The 22203-nt window shown below is 34.5% G+C and overlaps 1 protein-coding gene across 3 annotated transcripts; it reads left to right on the top strand.

Moving 5' to 3' along the window:
- The first annotated feature begins 861 nt into the window (after window positions 1-861).
- LOC144974900 (mesoderm-specific transcript homolog protein-like) lies at window positions 862-18404 on the top strand. 3 transcript variants are annotated; one of them, XM_078918369.1, is made up of 12 exons: window positions 862-953; window positions 6303-6471; window positions 7117-7193; window positions 7571-7648; window positions 8063-8196; window positions 9219-9274; window positions 11098-11138; window positions 12776-12843; window positions 13496-13597; window positions 14375-14451; window positions 15208-15268; window positions 18105-18404. In XM_078918369.1, the coding sequence occupies exons 1-12, from the start codon at window positions 915-917 to the stop codon at window positions 18223-18225; spliced, it is 1023 nt and encodes a 340-aa protein (XP_078774495.1). In that variant the 5' UTR covers window positions 862-914; the 3' UTR covers window positions 18226-18404. The 3 variants fall into 3 exon arrangements, with proteins under 3 accessions (XP_078774495.1, XP_078774497.1, XP_078774496.1); XM_078918371.1 differs by lacking the exon at window positions 862-953 and adding an exon at window positions 4607-5035; XM_078918370.1 differs by lacking the exon at window positions 862-953 and adding an exon at window positions 4607-5242.
- The last annotated feature ends 3799 nt before the right edge of the window (window positions 18405-22203 follow it).

The following is a 22203-nucleotide window of genomic DNA, read 5'->3' as shown; positions in this document are numbered from 1 at the left end:
AAAACACTGTTCTCATCACTTTTATTCATAAGTGCCCAATAAGTGTGATCCGGCAAGAATCTGTCTGATGATGTTGTCAATATTTTTTCGTGAATAGATTGAAATATGAACATTTATATAGCGCATTTCCACGGATTAACCATCCTCGATGCGCTTCACAATGTTTCAATTTTGCTCCAGCAGGCCATATGGAACCAAACTTCCATTTCATTCAATGCTAGTTGCCTGTTAGGCGTCCTTTTATTCCGCAATCTCCGGAGCCAGGTTCTCATTCACACCCGAGTCGAGTGTGGTAATGTCTGTAAAGTACCCTTCCCAAGGACAAAACTTCGGGACCAGAATTTTCCAAGATCCTTGTCACCAATCCGGTCACTGATCACGCTTAACGAAGAAGAAGAAGAAGAAGAAGAAGAAGAAGAAGAAGAAGAAGAAGAAGAAGAAGAAGAAGAAGAAGAAGAAGAAGAAGAAGAAGAAGAGGAAGAGGAGGAGGAGGAGGAGGAGGAGGAGGAGGAGGAGGAGGAGAAGAAGAAGAAGTTTTATTTTGTTTTTTCAATCATTGTTATGAATATGGGACAAAGAAAAATATTGACTTGGTGAAAATCGATTTAAGTCGAAAGTCAACGTATTCGTTACTTTTTTTTCAATTTGAGATTCGCATATTAATTTTTTTAAATGATTAAATCATTAAATTAAGGAGGATAAGGCGGTGGTGGTGGAAGAGAAAAAGGAGGAAGAGGAAGAGTTGGAGAAGGAGGATGAAATTCTATTGATTAGGATACTCTATTGAATCAATTCAATGACTGTGATAGGGTCAAAGGCCACAGGTCGAAGGTTGCCGTCGGTAAACAAACAAACAGGTGAGATTTCCTCTTTCAGTCCAAGGTACATAGCAGGACTGCCCATAATATGGGCACATGCGTAACCAAATTGAGCACACGGTGCTACAAGGAGAAGTATGTTTCTATTATTATTTGTTTAATTTATAATTTCAATTTATAACAATATCATTGTATTTTTAGTGCTTTCGATTATTTATTTTTTTTTACCAAACCCAAAGAGGTATTAGTGGGGTCAAATTTGCTTTTGTGAGATTCCACTTATTAGTCTCTTTTGAAGTCAAAATTGGTCACATGGAACATTTGCCATCTGGCAGAACCGGTACATAGTAGTCATAGTAGGTACATAGTTCAAACTACCTTCTTCTGCCATAATCATAATATTATGGCTAGCACTATTCAGTATCTGATACTGAATAGTGGTTTTGCACTATTCAGTATCAGATACTGAATAGCGGTTTTCCACTATTCAGTATCTGATACTGAATAGTGGTTTTGTACTATTCAGTATCTGACACTGAATAGTGGTTTTGCACTATAATACGGTGTTTTTTTTCTGAAACCTGACAAAGTTATGGGAAGAGGGCAGCTGTGGGAGTAAATCTGGGACTCAGAGAAGTGTACACCTGTGGGGAGTGAACCCGGGACTGGGTTTCGTCGGGCTTCGTAATAAAAAGCAATTACTTTTTTACGAAACCCGACGACACCTGGCAATATCCGGCAAAGTTATGGGAGGTATGCAGCAGCGTGTGTGTGTGTGTAAGGGGGGGGGGGGGGGGGGGGCGAGAGGAGGGGATGAACCTGAGATTCAGGGAAGTGTACACCAGTGGGGAGTGAACCTGGGACTCTGGGTTTTGTAAAACAGCAATAACAAAATGGGGGAGGGGGGGGGGGGTTACGTTTTTACGAAACCCGACAATATGCGGCAAAGTTATGGAAAGTAGGCAAAGCGTGGAGACTGAACCTGAGACAGTGAAGTGTACACCAGTGGGGAGTGAACCTGAGACTATGGTTTTCGGCGGCCTTCAGCTAATTTCATATAAAAGCAATTACTTTTTTAACGAAACCCAACGAAACCTGGCAATATCCGACAAAGTTATGGGTAGTAGGCAACAGTGGGGAGTGAACCTGAGATCCATGGAAATGTACACCAGTGGGGAGTGAACCTGGGTCTGGGTTTCGGCGGGTTTTGTAAAAAAAAAAAGCAATTACTTTTTTGTTTACGAAATGCGCCAAATCCCAACAGAATGGGGCAAAGTTATGGAAAGTAGGCAAATAATGGGGAGTGAACCTGAGACTAAGGGAAGTGCACACCAGTGGGGAGTGAACCTGAGACTATGGTTTTTGGCGGTTTTCAGCTAGTTTCACATAAAAGCAATTACCTTTTTACGAAACCTGGCAATATCCGACAAAGTTATGGGAAGTAGGCAACAGTGGGGAGGGAACTTGAGATTCATGGAAGTGTACACCAGTGGGGAGTGAACCTGGGTCTGGATTTCGGCGGGTTTTGTAAAAAAAAAGCAATTACTTTTTGTTTACGAATTGCCAACAAAATGGGGCAAAGTTATGGAAAGTAGGCAAATAATGGGGAGTGAACCTGAGACTAAGGGAAGTGTACACCAGTGGGGAGTGAACCTGAGACTATGGTTTTCGGCGGGTTTCAGTGCGATTCACATAAAAGCAATTACTTTTTTACGAATCCCAGCAATATCCGACAAAGTTATGGGAAGTAGGCAACAGTGGGGAGTGAACCTGAGATTCATGGAAGTGTACACCAGTGGGGAGTGAACCTGAGACTATGGTTTTCGGCAGGTTTCAGCTAGTTTCACATAAAAGCAATTACCTTTATACGAAACCTGGCAATATCCGACAAAGTTATGGGAAGTAGGCAACAGTGGGGAGGGAACTTGAGATTCATGGAAGTGTACACCAGTAGGGAGTGAACCTGAGACTCTGGTTTTCGGCGGGTTTCAGCGAGTTTCATATAAAAGCAATTACTTTTTTACGAAACCCGACGAAACTGGCAATATCCGACAAACTTATTGAAGTAGGCAACAGTGGGGGGTGATCCTGAGATTCAGGGAAGTGTACACTTGTGGGGAGTGAACCTGGGACTCTGGATTTTGTAAAAAAGCAATACAAGGGGGAGGGGAATTACTTTTTTACGAAACTCGCCAAAACCCGACAAAGTTATGGGAAGCAGGCAGCAGTGGGGAATGAATCTGGGATTCGGACACCGATGGGGATTGAACCTGGGACTGCGAGAGGCTGATACCAGTGGACAGTGAGCTCAGAATGTACTTTTATTTCGAAACCTACCGAAATTGTCAAAAGTTATGGGAAGTGGGCACCATTGGGCAATGAACCAGGACTCAGGGAAGTGCACACCGGTTGGGAGTGAACCTGGGACTGGGAGAAGAGGATATTAGTGGAAATGAACCTGGGACTATGGAAGATGGATGCCAGTGGGAAATGAAGCCGGACTATGGGAGTTGGGTACCAGACAAGAATGAAGCAATTCCTTTTTTACGAAACCCGCCAAAACCCGTCGAAAAACCATAGTCTCGGGTTTACTCCCCAATAGTGTACAGTTCTCTGAGTCTCGGGTTTACTCCCCACTGTTGCCTACTTTCTTTCCATAACTTTGTCGGATATTGTCGGGTTTCTTAAAAAAAGTAATTGCTTTTTTTTTTACGAAACCCAGTCCCAGGTTCACTCCCCACTGCTGCCTACTTCCCATAACTTTGTCGGGTTTCGGCGTGTTTCGTAAAAAAAGAAACACCCCTAAAAATACCACATGTATTCAGTAAATAGATGTCAATTGTAGTCTAATATTCAGTATCTATTTAAATTATTATTATTATTATTATTATTATTATTATTATTATTATTATTATTATTATTATTATTATTATTATTATTATTATTATTATTATTATTATTACTATTATTATTATTATTATTATTATTATTATTATTATTATTATTATTATTATTATTATTATTGTTATTATTATTATTATTATTATTATTATTATTATTATTATTATTATTATTATTATTATTATTATTATTATTACACGTAAATTTTAATATAATACGGCAATTAATTCACGGAAGTACATCGCTCAATTAAAAATGGCAGAAAGGCTGTTCACATATTTATAATGAATCGGGTTTGTCTAAGATGACAAAACAAAAAAAAAAAAAAAAAAAACAAACAACAACAACAACAACAACAACAACAACAACAACAACAACAACAACAACAACAAATGAGACAAACAGAAAAAAGCAAGATTTTAAAAAGTAATAAACAATAGAAGAGCAAATCAATGAAAAACAACAACGAGATTATAACACATAAAAGATATTCGTAATAAATCGATAACTGATTAAATTACTCCAACTACTTGATTTTTAAAAAAATAATCATAATCATAATAATGATGATGATGACGATTACAACAACAAAAATAATAATAATAATAATAGTATGTAAGTAGAAATAATAATAATAATATTAATAATAATAATAATAATAATAATAATAATAATAATAATAATAAAATAATAATAATAATATAATAATAATAATAATAATAATAATAATAACAACAATAATAATAATAAAAATAAAAGAACAATAGTATAATATCAACATTAAAGTATATTACAAGCAAATAAAATTATTAAAACAAAAGTTTTAATAGACAGAAGGAATTTTAAAAATATTGGGGAAAAAAAAAGTTCTCCCTGCTGGGATTTGAACTCTCGAACCTTAAGCTCAGAGTCAAACAGCTTATATCCACCAACGATGGTGGCACTGAATATTTAGTGACATTTAATCATGTCTATTTAGACATTTAAAAATGTATTTGACTGCCACTTTTACTTTGTTATTTTGATCTATGTTAATAGCAGGAATTAAAAAATTACGATCAAAATATTTTTGCAACTTTGAATCGGGCTGTCAGTTACTGCACGTGTTCAATCTGGAAGTCGGTCAGCAGTTTATTTACATTCAACCGAGATTGTCGCACTTTTCACTCTCTCTATAAAAAAAGAGTTCCTTGCGGATACTGAATAGTGGCAAAGCACTATTCAGTATCTGATACTGAATAACCACTTCCTAATATTATTGTTTGATACTTTCATTTCAAGAGGAACAAAATTATTTTAAAACACTCAAAACTTAAGTAATAAAGATACCTAGTGGTGTGCGAATTCCATATTTAAAGTTTGAATTGGAAAAGTCTCCGTTGAAACTAGAGACTAGAGAGAGGGTTGACTCATCATCATCATACATTTACATAGAGAGACTGTTGTCACAAATTTAAGTCTGCCTGGGCATAGTCTAATCTAAATTTTGGTGACAGTTGCTGGGAGCTTTATTTACTTGTAAGGTAGAAATCATATGTGTCCGTCTCTTACTACAATACAAACTGTTGACTAAAAGCGCAATGCAGTCCCCTGGCGTTACAATTTACAACCCTAACAAATAGGATTGTGTTTGTTGTGTAACGCAAAATTGACATATATGAATATGATTGTGATGTCAACTTCCAATTAAGTATTTCTCCCCTTTCGTAGCAGGAGAAATATTTTGGGGCCAAGCTCTTTTTCACCACAAATAAATAAACACATTATAAACATTTAAAATGCAATACTGGAAAGCCGTGGGTTTGAGTTTGAGTCCCACTCTGAGTCTGAGCAGCGCATAAGTCCTAAGAAAAGGTTCTTTATTATTCACATTCTCTCTCTATACTGTATAGAAAAAAAATCGTATAATCGCCTAACACTTTAATGTATTCTGTCTCCTCTGTAAAATTGATTGTGCTGTTGTTAAGAGCTCTGAGCAGGTTTAGTGGATATTGCTCTAATTAATGCTCAAGTTTAAATCATTCTCCTTTGAATATACCATAATTCCAGTAGTTAGAATGGAATATAGTGAAGCCCACTTATGACGACATCCGTAGCTATCCCCTCTATAGTGACATGGAGTACAAAGTCCCACTTTTTTACCTATATATAATTACATACATGTTAGTTAAATACCTGTGAAGGGACATCAATATATGGCAGTAATCGATAGCCAAAGCAAAAGTTCTGGTCCAATGAAAATGGTTGCTTGCTGATCATCGAAATTCCGCATTCATAACCAAGATGAAAGCACTTGAATGATATCCAGTACTCACTGGGCCAGTTGACGTGGGTTTTTGGGGGTTTTTTGTAGGTGAGGCAAAAAAAACCTAGCTTACCTGGTGCTTCACATTGCACACGTGTTCACTAGCCAGTCAACCACCATGGCATAGCATATGCACAGCGGTCGACGAGCTACAATTTTTGCCTCATTTAGAAGATACTTTTAAACCGTTTTTTCATTTTTATTCAATTATTTTCAAGATTGGTGAGTGTAAATTCAGCGTAATGATGACCTGTTTTATTTTTTATTTACATTTTCAGCATCATCTCAAAATGGCCTTTGTTGTTTCATTGCTAATCGCAGCAATTTGTATAGCATCCATTGCTGTGTTCATATCATATCCTCCACCAGCTCTGTCAAGACGATTACAAGCATGGAAACAAATGGGTGATTATATGGACTGGAATGGCCAAAAGATATTCTATATTGGTAGGTTAGAGTACACTTATAAATCATTTCTATGAATTCTGTCGTTTAGATCAGAACTATATAATTCAGTTTTGAAGGAAAAGACTTTATGTACAATTAATTTCCTATTCTTTTAAAAACTTTTTTTCTCTTACTCGAGCACTGTCTCTGGCATCTCATTATTTCCTTTTTAATCAAGACACAATACCCCGTATTACCATGCAATGCTGCTTTACAACTGACTTTGACTTATTCCATGTCTTTTTAAAAAATTGCCGTATACCCTAAAGGAAAATGTTCCCAATGGATAGACAGATAGGATTGTTGTTAATGTTATCATCATTCATTAACTTGAGCATTTGAGCGATTATATAGCACAACATCTACCAAATGGTCTTAAAGCGCTTTACAAGGGATGCCAAGCTAACAGAAATGCTTAAAAGGTATCACGTGACATGTCACAAGGCTATTAATGGTTATGTACCAGTTTTACAAATGAGTAAGGTGACTCAACTTTGTGCTGCGAAGAGCTGGACTCGAACCTGGGACCATGCCACAAAACAAAATCACACATCATCATCTCCACCATTATTATTATTATTATTATTATTATTATTATTATTATTATTATTATTATTATTATTATTATTATTATTATTGTCATAGATTTGCAAGGTTCAGGAAAGGCTGGAACCGTTGTTTGTCTTCATGGGTTTCCAACAAGTAGTTATGATTGGATCAAAGTATGTATTTTTATATTAGTAGATATTGTCAAAATTTTCTACATATTCTACCATGGAGTTATACATGAAAATAGCTCTATATGAGCGTCAGTATTAGACTTGCAAGTAATTTTGATATTTTTAAATGTAACAAAAACATTAAAAAAGCCATTCCTCGGGAATTCTAATGCAGTTTGCACTCTGTTGTCTAACCCATATAGATTAGTATTGGTCAAGTTTTGGCACTCACACTGGGGTAGAGGAAACATCTAATTTAGAATAGCAGTGTTTGATATTCTATACTGTATCTCAAAGCTTATTTTATGAGAAGTTGTAACCAAAACAGATGACAAAATATAATATGATTTAGAGAATTTTCTACATGCAACATTTTTCAGATATTGCCTTCCCTGGAGAATGATTTTAACCGTATTGTGATGTTAGATTTTCTTGGCTTTGGATTCAGTGATAAACCGGTGAGTTAGTCATCTTAGGCGAAGAATTGGAATTTAATTGCTGGAACAACTTATTTTTTATGGTCAAAGGTGGATTTTGTTTGAGGCTTGTATCTAGTTGACATTATAAGTAAAAATAAAATTTTGAATTTTTTCCCTTTAAACTCTTACTAAAAGCATACTCAGTCTGCAATTTTCTTTTTTGTGAATGAACATTTAGATAGAGCAATATATACTAAACGTAGTCAAAACGCTTTACATATGAACATCCCTGGTGGAGAATGCTTTTTAATAGATCAGTGACATGTCTAAAGATTAGCAAAACTTGATCTTTAGTCTTTTTACAACTACATTTTATTATTTCATTATGAGTTTTCTTTAATTCAATGCTTTGTTCCATTTTTTTCTTTCCTTTTGTTTTCTGTCAATTTCTAGCAAGATATAATTTACACAATTGGCGAGCAAGCAGACATAGTGGAGAACCTGCTGTCCAATACACTACATATATCATCAGCGCATGTCTTATCTCACGACTATGGAGATACTGTGGCTCTTGAGTTGTTATTCAGGTACGTTTGCTTTCTCTTTGTTAGAAAATTTAAGTTATTAAATCAAAGCCAACTCAAACCAAAAAGATGGAGCCATATGTTTAAATCTAAGAAGACCGTAAATATTTGCTATTTAGGTACGCTTTAATAAAATTTATGACAAAATGCTTCCAGTAAGGTCTAAATTAGACCCAGCTTCTCATTTACTGTTTGGTAGCAGCATCTTATTGTTTATATAATTAATCATCTGGTCTAGATAATGAGAAATCTCATTTGGACTATCAATTTTGACCACTTTGTAGTATTTCTTACAATGATGGTCAATGGCACTCAAAACCATGTATCATCAAACTCAGCATGTTTGTATACCACTCATTGATGTACAACTTGAGACCTTGGGATACACATTTATTTGACAATTGTCTTTTGAGGTGGTAAGAGTACCTTTTAAAGCAAATCCATAAATTTGATTTTTGTTTTGTGACCAAAAAAAAGTAATTTTGAGAGGAAGGGCAAACAATATTCTTTGCCATTTATGTAGATTCATTTATTATTATACCTGACTTGAACAATTTTTAAAGATTTTATCATGACACAATGGCTTATAAAATGGTTCTATTCTTACAATGGTCTCAGTTAATATGCACTCTGGTTTTAATTACAATCCAGCTGTAAGCACACTCAAGCATGAAACATAGTTTAAAGAAAAATACACTTTATAAGCATAATCACCAAAACAGACTGTACTCATAACCCTACTCAATATTCTATCCAGGGACAAATTGGAAGAAAAAGAGAGAGAGAGAAAGAGAAAGAAAGAAAATAAGCTTACAAGTATGATTTACAGGAACAATAAAAATCCCCGTGCACGTTGTTATTTACACCTTTCTATTCTATCATCCTTCTTGCTTGAAACATGTCCATTTTATGATGATGATGATGATGATTATTATTATTATTATTATTATTATTATTATTATTATTATTATTATTATTATTATTATTATTATTATTATTATTATTATTTTAATGAATTATTCCAGACATGATAAAGGAACACTGGGATTTGAAAAGCTATCTCTGTCCATGCTGAATGGAGGTAAGATATTTCTAGATTAAATTTTTTTTAATGTTATTTTTTGCCCGCAAGGGTTAATATGCATCAAAATTTATTTAATGTTTACTGCAGTAGATGTCACCTTTTAAATAAGAGCTTGAGCTTTTAATTTGTGCTTTTATTTATACAACTCAATATCTACTGATTGTTCTCAAAGCACTTTACGAGGGGTCTTCTCTTTACTAGAAATGAAGGCCACAGAGCACCATTGTTTTGGGGTTTTTTTAGAGAAGGACAACATTGTAACTAACCAGATACTTATTTTACACCTGATTGTGGTGAGAGAAACACCACTCTCGATTCGAATTTTGGAAACAAGATGGAGACTATTTAGACATTTCTTAAGGAGAGACAGAAGTGTTTCAGCTAATAAGGCAACGGCGTTGTTCTTTACACCAAGCAGACATAACAAATACAAAGGCTGACCCACAACAAGCATAATATACACTACGATAAATAAAGACCTCAAGCGCCTAGATGACACACAAGAATTGAGATGTGAAAAGTATTTAGAACACCTGAGATCCATCACAGCAGACTGTCATCAGTGGACAGAACTCACTCAACAAATCAGAGAGCGTCCCATTCCAAAGATTAGGAGGTGATCGGCAATAAGTCAAGTAAGTCAAGTGGTGAGAGAATGGAACTCCAACCTAGGACTGCGGACACGATTGTTTTACCAAAAGATTACCAAAGCATCGCTGTGTAGGTCAAAGGTTCAAATCCTGTTACTGGTGGCGATAGGGTTAAGTACTTGGAAAAAGTATTTATTCGCATTTTCTAGCCATGTACAGATGTAAAATATCTGGCTATTAAGATTGTTATTTATCTCTTTCAAAAAGAAATGATGATATTACCTTTATATAATCTGCATAACTTGTTGGTGGCTTGTAAAGCACTTTTAGTGCTTACTAAAGGATTGTTAACCATATCAAATCTCAAGATTTTTGTTTTGTTTTTTTTTTTTTGGTATTTATTTGTTTTGTTTTGTTGGGGTTTTTTTCAAGATAAAATACATAACAGACTACACATTTATTTTATCAAAAGGAGAAGTAGGCATGCTTTCCATGAATTATATTGCTCAAGAAAAATGATAGAAATCCTAAAAGTAGGCATTGAACCTAAGGCAGAGATTTAAAATCTCAGATATTAGATTTTAAGGGGATCCCAATGGCTCAGTTGGTAGAGCACTCGCTTCGTGTGCAAAGGGACTGAGATCGATCCAAGGTGAAGTTGAGATGGTTTTTTTTCTGATCCCCTGTCCACTCAGCTGTCAATGGGTAGTTGCAGGCATGCCTACTGTCCCGGAATTTCCGGATTTGTCCCGCAAATTAAAAAAAAATAATGACTACAGAAGCTTACTTTTTGTCCCGGAAATGAAAAAATCAACTATTATATCATGATTCCTGCCACCACTACAATAACAACAACCACCACATAACCATTTCTACCACCACTACTACAACAACCGCCACCACCACATTATCATATCTACCACCACTACTACGACAACCACCACCATATCATCATCTTTACTACTACTACTACTACTACTACTACGACTACTACTACTACTACTACTACCACTACATTTTTTCTTGGTTAATTAATAAGCAAAATCTAACTGTTTTTCTATTTAATCTTGGAATTTTAAAATATTATACCCCACCCTCCCCCTTTTCATAATTTGGCTAAATGACTCACATCACTTGATAACCAAGTTATATTGTAAACAGAAGAAGCAGGTTATTAGGTAGTGATAAATTATTTATAACACATTCGTTATTATTTCTGCTTCATTTTAGGTTTATTCCCTGACACGCATCACCCAAGGCGTATACAAAAGGTACACTGAAGCAAAAATGAGAGATAGATGATTTGAGATAAATTGAGGTTGTATGATAGATTTGGTAAAAATATTTTTCTTATGATCAAGTTCAGTCTCATCATGTTTGGCGATGTGGTCTTGTGGTATGACCCTCACCTTTGGATCTGAAGGTCCTGGGTTTGAGTCCTGCTCTGGGCAGCGCATAGTTGAGTCCTTGGAAAAGGCTATTTACTCACATTCTCTCATCATACTCAGGTGTAAAATGAGTACCTGGGCGTTAATATTTTGTTGTCTCTATCAGAAAATATTTTTTATATTGCATAACAGGTGTTATGTCTTGTCCTACATGTTAAGTGTTGTTTTTTTTTTCTAGGGATCCCTTGTAACGTCCTTTGAGCATGGTTAGGGGATATTGCCCGATATACATGTTCAAGTTTTCAGGTGTTTTTTTTTTTGTTTTTTTTTTTGGGGGGGGGGAGTGTTTTTTATTTTCAACATAGATTAGTTGAAGGGCACTCAACTCACAAGAAAAGGAACAGCTGCTGATCCTGGATGTGTGTGGTCACTATTCTTTTCTAACGCCACTGTCCACTCAGCAATGATTGGGTAGTTTGATTTATATGATCTGATTAAAAGTACTTTGAAAAAGACTAGCAATCAATCTTGCGAAAGGTAACAAATAATTACTGCCACCCACTCCAGAAAATGGATAAACTCCATGGGCCCCATTCTTACTCATCCTCATTCGCTCACTCACATTCCCAGGACCAGATGATTGTCGGGGAGACTTGTGGGATGCAGTCTACACAACTTTACATCGCTCTTTCCGGTTGTTGGTATTTTCCAGAAGCTCGCCCATGTCCAGTCCTGTCCATTCCTTGATATTGTCCTGCCACATTTTCTTTTGTCTTCCTTTCATCCTTTGCCCTGCGACTGTTCCCTGCTCGCTGTCCTTCATAAACTGTCATGACGAATAGCTAGACTAAACTACGACAGGTTTCTTCTTTCAACTATTGACATGATTGGTTCCTGTTTTCCAGCAATATCTTCCACTTCCTTTCGAACGTCTTTGTTTGTCCTGTGTTCGGTGTATGTCTTATTCACCCATATCATGAAATTATGTATTGTGAAATGGATAGTCGACCACTGATTTCGAGTAGATAGGATGTTTTTAATGTTCACTGCTTGATTTTGTTAGGATTTAGGTAATGTATTTCACTTGCTGTTCTCTTCATAGTAATACGAAACATATTTTTTCTCATGTTAACCTACTGTTGGAAGTCATGATACGTTGCTTCACTCACAAAGGATCAATTTGGGTGAAGTCAAGATTATGTTTTGACTCCCTCGTCTTCCTAGCAATGAATGGGTAGCTGGATCTGTTAGATCTGGTGGAAAGTACTTTTCAATAGACTGGCATCCTATCAAAAGGGTATCAAGTAATTAAGCCATCGCAGTTATCTGTTTAATGCTGCAGGATATAGAAACCAGGATAAATTTCAACTCTATGGGTCATACAGCTCTGAAGGACTCCTTTTTTAACCTACTTTTAATTGAACATTTGTAGAATGGAGAAATTAAATATGTTACGTGAAAAGCATTCACAGCTGTGGTGTAGCTTTTAAAATTGATTTTGTTTCTAAAATTTATTTCAGCTGCTCTTACATCCTTTGCTTGGTCAGCTAGCATCATATCTATACAGCTATTTCTTGTTCTGTCGTGGGTATGTAACAAGGATAAATTTCATCTCAACTGTTTACTTTCAGAACAAAACTAGAATATTCATTACTTTTGAGAATAAAAATATTAAATTCTGAGTCTTAAAAAAAGTTGGTAACGACCTAAGTGATAGGATGGACAACTATACCGCCTGCCAACAATTATACTCTCTCATATGAATAATACATATCTACTATTTTTTACTATTATCTTAATCTATTTTTACTGCTCGCTTCTTCAACATATATCTTTTATTTCTGAATCAAAATGGTGAGAAAAAAAAATCTTTCTGCATGGCATTACAAGATATTGTTTCATAGGTGTGTATAAAAATAATTTAAATATTCCAACAAATGTACACTGTTGACATATTAACAATTGTTTATTCAAAGTGAGCAAACAAGTATAGATATTCCTGTCAGTGGGAAACACGTCTAGAATGCCAAACTTTTGGGCTCGAACATTAGTTAACAAAGTTACAATACTACATCTTACAATCTCTGTCAGTTAGCCCCAATTATTATGAAAGCACAAATTTGTATAGATAGGTCGATCCTATTGTATTTATAAATGACAAGAAGAGGCTTGACCATCCAGTTTTATGATAAATAAAATATAAAAACTCATTTCAATTTTATGTTTATTACCTTTATCAGATTTGGTGAAGTGTTTGGAGAGAAGCATCCACCAACTCAGAGCGAGTTTGCTGATTTTTGGGCTGCCTTGCGTTACAACAATGGTGACAGGGCTACTTACAAGTGAGTTTTGAACAATAATAGATGGATGAAAACTAAATGATGAATACAACTTTTTACAACTCAGTTAAACAAATTAATAGGTAAAAAAGTATTGTATTTACTGGTCAATATCTACCTTAATTTTATTTGATCTCCCAGTCCCAAAACCCATACATACGCATTTGTATTCTCCTTCCATCTACCTGTCTTTTGTTTATTGTTCTGATGCTCTTCCAAGATTGACATCCAGCTTCAGTACTTTTCATTTCCACCACCATTTGTCACGCCACTTTTGATATTCCTTTTTTTTAAAAATAAGTTTTGATACCCTTTATTTATCACCAAGGGAACTTTTCTAAAATGTCTATCTTGATAAAGTTTACAATGAGATAACTCGGGCATCAGCCAAAAAGAAGTACAGCAAAGTGAGAAAATGGAGCTATGTTTCTTGCTCAAGGAAAACAAGATGCGGACAGCAGGGCTTGAACCCTGGTCCTTTGGGTGTAAGCGCAATGCTGTATCCATTTTGCCATCTCACCCTCTTTTCCTCTCTTCCTTTTCTTTATCCTTCTTAAACATAATTCAAGAACCAAAAACCCTAAAAGATATGTATGATACCATTCTAGACAAAGCAGAGGTGGGGGGAAAAGTCATCACAAATATCAGCCTTCCTTAGCTTGGGCCTCCTAGTTATAGGTTAGACATGCTATCATTACCCGTAGAGTTTCATATTTTCTTTCAACTTTGTACATGGCTTTGAAACAGTCGTGTTGATTATATAAAATCTGCTTTCCACAGAATTATTAATTTTCTTCGAGAGCGACAAATGTTCAAAGAAAAATGGGTTGGTGCTTTGACAAAAACCAAACTGAGAGGTATGTTTGAGTTTGAGTCAACTGAGAAGATGACTTTCAAAATCTGCTAAGTGAGACCCAAATAGATAATAAGTTAATACTGTTTTTCAACCTACTGGACATATTGGAATCACCAGGGAAAATCCAAATCTATAAGGCAAAGAAGACAAATATTGTCCTCTTTAACTCACCTGATATTAATACAAAGATAGCAATTTTCTCAGATTGGAGAAAAAGAGACTAAGCAGGTATTGAAAGTCGCCTCCTCAAATGCAGTGTCTAATTTATTACTCTCTTAATTTATAAATGTTGATTTTTTAATTTAAAAAAAAGAAAAGATAACTAAGAACCATGGGTCAAAGTTTGCTGAATGTCAATCAATGATAATTTCTAGGTGGGTCTTGCCGGTTGGTTGATAGTTTTGCTGGTGAGGGAGTTGGTATAGTTCGCCATCATTGTCGACCATTATGACATCATGATTACTACTGTACCACCACCACCACCGTCACTATTACTTCTTGCTGACACTACTACTACTACTTCTACTACTACTACTATTTCTACTACTACTACTACTACTACTACTACTACTACTACTACTACTACTACTACTACTACTACTACTACTACTACTACTACTACTACTACCTAAATTCATTGGGAATACAAGGCAATTTTTTTCAAAGAAAAATGCCAATTTCAGACAACGTCTTTGATTTGTGACGATTTAAGATGTATATGTTACATAATACTTTTTATATTTTTAAAATTTCACAGTATTGATGATATATGGACCAGCTGATCCGGTAAATCCACCAGCATTTGCTGCCCATTTCAAGTAAGTTCTTATTCATATGAACCTAATGACCCTGTTAAATTAGGCATTACAGTCAATGCGTTGTATGGGGGGGGGGGGTGTGTGTGAAAGGTTAACGTGAAGGACAGGGGATATCCTCGTTGGCTGTAGTCGGATCTGCACTTAGAAAAAAGCATACATACTTTGTCCTAGTTTAAAGGCTTGTGGACCCTAAAATGAATCTGTTTTCTCGGGCTTGAAACAGAGAGTAACAATTGATTGCTTGCTACCCTTGTATAGGATGGTAGCCATTTACACAGTGCTTTTTATTGAAAATATCAAACCCAGCTTCCAACTGCTGATCGAGAAGGATCAGAAAAAAAATAAAAACTATTGACTTTACTTGTATAATGTGTCCAATGGTTGGTCAAGATCATTCACGAGTTAACCTAAGGTTTTTTAAAATATTTTTCTGTCCCTTTCCACCACTAACAGCGATTTCTTGGTCTGTTACATCTGGCGAGTACTTTGCAAAGGCTGGTGTCCTATCCAAGGTAGCAAGAAATTGAAACTGTCAGCTAAACAATGGGGCTTGTGGCAAATGAGGACTATTAACTTTGCAACCCAGATTTAGAACTGGTCTGTCAATCTCAAGTAAATGGGCCATGTAACTCATAAGGACTAATAACTGCAAACCAAATTTGGAGCTGGTCTGTCTGTGTGTATGAGCTGAGTCCTCTACAGATTGAGTTGTTGTGACCAATGCAAACATAAAAGACTCGGTAGTTTTGAGTTAAGTACAAATAAGCATGCAAGTTTTCCATACTCCATATTCAGATAGAGTAATGACTGCTCACAAAGTATAATGTATAATGAGGATAATAATTAATGATAATAATAATAATAATAATAATAATAATAATAATAATAACAATAATAATGATAACAATAATAATGTAAATAATAATAATAATAATAATAATAATGATAATGGTAATAACAATAATGATAATTTTTTAAAAACGATTATGATAATTATAATAATTATAATAATGATGATGATAATAATAATGATACTAAATAGTAATAAATATAATAATAATAATAATAATAATAATAATAATAATAATAATAATGATAGTAATAATAAAAATAATGATGATAACTAATGATAATGATAATAATATCATGTCAAGTTGCTTGTGAAGCAGGGCTCTACCAATTGAACCATTAGGACCTCCCTTCTTAACAGTTGAATTTGTTGTGTCGTCTGCTCATATAATCATTTCAAAGAATGCCTCAACACCAAGGGGTAAACATTGCAGTCTATTTAATTGAAAAAACTACTTGTCGGGCACATTGTGTTGTCACTTTTCCCCTCCAAACGTCCTGGGTATTAAAGAAATCCGGCTGGGTGGGGTTCCTGACCTCCCATAGTGGGCAGGGAGGTACTTACTGCGTCTTCTATCCCCCTATATCTGTTTTCCAACTTGCTTTCTGTCATTGTCTTGGAATGAGATTACTTGGTTTTGTCCTGGTCCTGACCAGATGCCCTGGCTGAGAGGGAAACCGTCAAATGTATAGTTAGTTTTGTGAGATATTTTTTTCCTTGTAAATCATCTCTCTGTTATGCGCTGTATTATGTTTTCTTTATATTATATATGATTTGTAAAACATTTGAGTGTGTTCATCTTGGTTGGGGCCTGTGCTTGTGTCTGGATGAGACTTTTAGTGATCTCAAACTAAGTACTTTGATAGTGTGCTGCTCTTGGAATCTACACATGTTTCTTATTTGAACTAATTCCCCTTTGTCTCACCTTTTCTTGGATGCTTCAATTGTAATTCTAGAACTTTTTACTATCCCATTTTCTTCTTTTTTTTACTGGCGCTGATATGACCTTAATGTGTTGCAAGTGCCGTAAAACCCTTACAAACAAAAACAAAACAAAGAAATCCGGAAACAGGCTGTGAAAAATAATGCTTGGGAAGTTTGCTCTTTTATGAGTAACTGTTATGCTGCTAAAATCTATGGAATGTAAAAAGTATTGAACAAAATAAATAAAACTGCTTCAAAAAATAACAGAATGTTTTATTTTGAAGCTTTTGGGATAAAAAGACATATTGGGCCAACAACAAAAAATAATAAAAAAAATTTTTTTATTAAAACACCATAAAATGATAATCCTTTACTTGAAATATTTACGTCCCATGGGAACAAACGATAGCCATGACCTTTTCTCCTGTCGTTCTTGGTTTTACATGAAATATTTCCATTTCAGTTGGAGTTTGTTGGGGGTTTTTTTTGTTGGATGAAGGCACGTTTTTATCTTGAAAAATATTTTGTTATTTTTTTTTTCTTTTAAATTTTTTTTGAAGCCGTTATATTTATTATTGATAGTTGTATGCAGTGTGCAAAGATTGATAGTATTGATCGATTTTTGGGGTTTTTTATGGTCCTTCAGAGCCATAAGGCCCATCACGCTTGAGTTAATCCCATTTTCTATAGAGTTAAATGATAGTAGGAATTGTTAGCTACCTTTGGATAGAACTTGAGTTTATCGCAGAGTACTTTCCACCAGATTTGACAGACCCAGCTATCCAATCACTGCTGGGTGAGGCGGGTCAGAAAAAATTCTTGACTCCTCTCTCTCTCTCTCTCTCTCTCTCTCTCTCTCTCTCTCTCTCTCTCTCTCTCTCTCTCTCTCTTCCTCTCTCTCCTTTCTCTCTCTCTCTTCTCTCTCTCTCTCTCTCTCTCTCTCTCTCTCTCTCTCTCTCTCTCTCTCCTTCTCTCTCTCTCTCTCTCTCTCTCTCTCTCTCCATTTCCATTTATCAACCGGTATTGTTCAAACTTATATTATTTATATATGTATTATTGCAGAAAAGCTGTGCCAGCCCAAAAAATTGTGACCCTTGACCCAAGTGTAGGACATTATCCACAATGGGAGGATCCAGATGCTGTTACTCAAGCATTCCACGAATTTATCATAAGCCTGGAATAAGATTTTAAAGGAATACATTTTACATATCTCTAGACAGTTGGATTTGTGATTGTTGACGGCTCAAAAGATTTTCTCGATCTATGTAAAGTGCCACAATGCAGTAGTATAATAATGATAAAAGATGAGTGCCTGTTCGTAATAGCCTTTATTTGTCCGCAAATATTGCGGGTTCTCCACTAGTGTACATATAATGAATGTATGTATATATATATATATATATATATATATATATATATATATATATATATATATATATATATATATTATATATATTATTATATATATATATATATATATATATATCTATATATATATATATATATACATATATCTATATATATATGTGTGTGTGTGTGTGTGTGTGTGTGTAAATTATAAAAACAAAAGCCATGACATAATAGTGCTCAACTTTTTTATAAAAGGAGCTATTATTTATAAACATTTCAAGTATAATTATGATTGTTTAACTTCTACAACGTTGTATCGAGCGTTAGCTCTAATCAGGAAGTAGAAGTGAAAGTTTTATATATATATATATTATATATATATATATATATATATATATTATATATATATATATATATTATATATATATATATATATATGCATACTTGATTATGTACACATACATGTTTTGTGCGTGTGTGTTTGAGTGTGTTAGTGATTGTGTTATGCAATTCCAATTTACGGACAATTTGGCACAATTATATTGATTTTAATTCTATATGCTAAATGTTTCTTAGAAAAAAAAGAGCCATACATGTAATATTGTAATATATATAAAACAGTTCATTAGTATTTTTTCTCTCAATTATTTAAATGTAATCCTTTTTGTATTTTTATAAATAATTTTGATATTAATTGTGATATCTTGTCCTTAACACCGTTTTTATTTTTATTTTTAAACATATTATTTTATACCACTACTACTACTACTACTACTACCACTACTATTTTATATAGCTTATTAGAGCACAGGTAAGCCTACTGCCCCCTTCACGAGCGAGCACTTCCCACCCTATTCAAGCCTTGGGTTTACAAGATTGTTGAGTATTGTATACACATATATGTAGTCGACTATACTTGTAGCGATGTCATTTGAGAACCTGAAGAAAATACCGCTATATGTGTGTGTGTGTGTGTGTGTGTGTGTGTGTGTGTGTGTATGTATGTAAGGTATTCCCGATTTACTGACAATTTGCCAAAATTATTATGACTTTACTTTCAATCTAATTAAAATTTCTAAATTATTATTAGAAAAAAAGCCATACACTTTTATATATATATGTGCATACTGTCTAAAATAATTTATTAGCATTTTTTCTCTCAAACATTCAAAGGTAAACATTTTTGTATTATATTTTCCAAATCGTTTTGATATAAATTTTAAATGTTTAAAAGTTTATTTTTAGCTTCGTCTTTAATCAACACAAATTTAAACCAAGAAAAACACAACGTATAACAGTAGTTTACATTGCTTATGAGAACGCAGGTAAGCTTTCTGCCCACTTTATGAGTGAAAGCCTCCAAAAGTAAGCTTGTACAGGGTTAACAAGTTTGTTGATTAACGCTATAGCCAAAGTTTCAATGAATGCAAGCTCCCAATATTTTTTTAGTATTTGTTTTTTTAAATAGGGCCTTTTACATTATCGTCCTAAAATCAGTTTTCAAATCCAGGTCACTGAATTTCAAGAGGGGAAAAGGGGGAGATGTGTCTACGTACATTTGATATGAGATTATTAATACGAACTGAACTCTGTAGTATCTATGTAATATTGTCAAATATTACTAGTTACACAATATCAGAAATGTTTATGTCTTTTATTTATTTTTTATTTTATTTTTATGAAAACTATTAGAAGTTTTTGTTCACTAATCAATTGAGGTCCCAAATTTGAGAGGTTTTTTTGCAAGAGGATCATTTAAATCGATCAATAATTGAAGGACGAGCTTCCTGGCCACATTTTTAAATACGTGTCTGTTAACTGGTTAATACCACGAAGGAAATATAATTCAGTGTAATATATATTAGTATTACAGAATGATATTGACAGAATGATGCTTCAAGTTATCATATTGATTGTGAGATAAAGATCATTGGGGTGTGACCTTGTTACATGTTGTCCTTAGTGCCATTTTTAATTAAATAAACTTTACTCATCCAGAATGTCACTATTTCATCTTGGTTTTTTTCAATGTTATGTTGCTGTTGGCCAGGGACCCCTTGTAAAGCGATTTGATCACGTTTAGTGGATATTGCGCTATATAAAAGCCCAAGCTCAAGAATAGAGGAATAAGAAAATATTTCTTTCAACTTGATGGACGTGGCTACAACTCAGTGTGATGATCGTGATATGTGTAAAAAATAGTTGGGGGGGGGGGGGGGGGGGGGGGGGCTACTGGTAAGGTCTTTTATCCCTTTAGAGTTGCCTATTTTCTCTTTGCTTCTTATTGTTCTGTTCCTCTGCTCTTTCTCAAACAGGAAAAAATGTAAAAATATTTCACAGTATAATTTCTCAAGAATATCTTCAAATAAACGACATATATATATATATATATATATATATATATATATATATATATATATATATATATATATATATATATATATATATATATACATACAAATAAATATAAAAAAATTGAGCTTTATATAGCGCAATATCCACTAAATGTGCTCAAAGCGCTTTACAAGGGGTCCCTGGTCAACAGCAACATCTAGCATGTTGGACGGGACATGACGCCTATTGGGTGATATTACAATTTTTCGGACAAAGACAACGCTGTAAACGGCCAGGTACTCATTTTACACCTGAGTACGGTGAGAGAATGTGAGTAAAGAGCCTTTTCCAAGGACTCAACTATGCGCCGAGCACGAGGCTCGAACCCAGGACCTTCCAATCTGAAAGCAAGTGTCATACCACGAGACCATATAGCCGGTTGAAAAACTTATGCAAATCGTACACTAGATAAGTGTCAGTTATTAAACATAATATGTTGTGAGATGTCATTTCAAAATGGTTCTTCCACTTATACAAGATTAGCATAACAACTCTTCTAATCTCTCTTTATTCAGTTGGAAATATATCCTTTGATTTCATGATTAGAGTAAGTTGACAATTGTTTACTTACTTATTTTAGGTGTATGTGTATATGTGTGCATGCATGTGTGTTTCTGTTTTCAACTGAAAATCGGTGCTTGTTGTTTTTAGAGGTTTTACGGCGCTTGCAACACATTAAGGTCATATCAGCGCCAGTAAAAAGGAAGAAAATGAGAAAGTAAAAAAGTAAAAGAATTACAATTAAAGCACACAAGAAAAGTTAAGGGGAATTGGTTCAAATAGGAAACAGATGCAGATTCCAAGAGCACACTACCAAAGTACTTGTTTGAGATCACCTAAAAGTCTCATCCAGACACAAGCACAGGTCCCCTTTTCGAGGGAGACACTCAAATGTTTACAAATCGTATGTAATATGTAAACAAAACATAATACAGTGCATAACAGAGAGATAATTTACAATACCAAAAAAAAAAATCTCCCAAAAATCTATACAGTTGACCGTTTCCCTCCCAACTAGGGCCAGGACAAAACCAAGCAATCCCAGTCCAAGACAAAGTCAGAAAGCATGTTGGAAAACAGATGTAGGAGGATAAAAGACACGGTAAACCACTATGGGAGGTCAAAGACCCCACCCAGAAAAATGGGTGTAATATTTTTTTTTAAAAAAGGGAAAACAAAAAGACCTACATCAATGTAGATAGATAAGAGCGAGAGTTGACATTCAGCAAGTTGACTTCTAGCAGATTCTTCTGTAATATTTAAATAAGAATTGTAAGAGAATCGACCAATGAGATTATGCTTGTTTGTTTCTATGGGTTTTACGTTGCTTGCGACATTTTTAGGCCATTTCAGAGCCAGTAAGAAGGAAGATGAGGAAAAGGATCTGAAGTTAAATCACCAAAGAAAAAGTAAGACA

Source organism: Berghia stephanieae, chromosome 6, assembly GCF_034508935.2.
Source record: "Berghia stephanieae isolate SIO BIC M18660-M18661 chromosome 6, UCSD_Bste_1.3, whole genome shotgun sequence".
In the NCBI taxonomy this organism is placed as follows: Eukaryota; Metazoa; Mollusca; class Gastropoda; order Nudibranchia; family Aeolidiidae; genus Berghia; species Berghia stephanieae.
Note: the sequence above shows the minus strand (reverse complement) of the source record. Positions and strands in the feature narration are given on the sequence as shown.

Coding starts and splice junctions, on each gene's coding strand:
- LOC144974900 (XM_078918369.1), top strand. CDS start 915: ATGCGTAACCAAATTGAGCACACGGTGCTACAAGGAGAA. Junction 954..6,302: donor ACACGGTGCTACAAGGAGAA/GTATGTTTCTAT, acceptor TTACATTTTCAG/CATCATCTCAAAATGGCCTT. Junction 13,598..14,374: donor GGTGACAGGGCTACTTACAA/GTGAGTTTTGAA, acceptor TGCTTTCCACAG/AATTATTAATTTTCTTCGAG.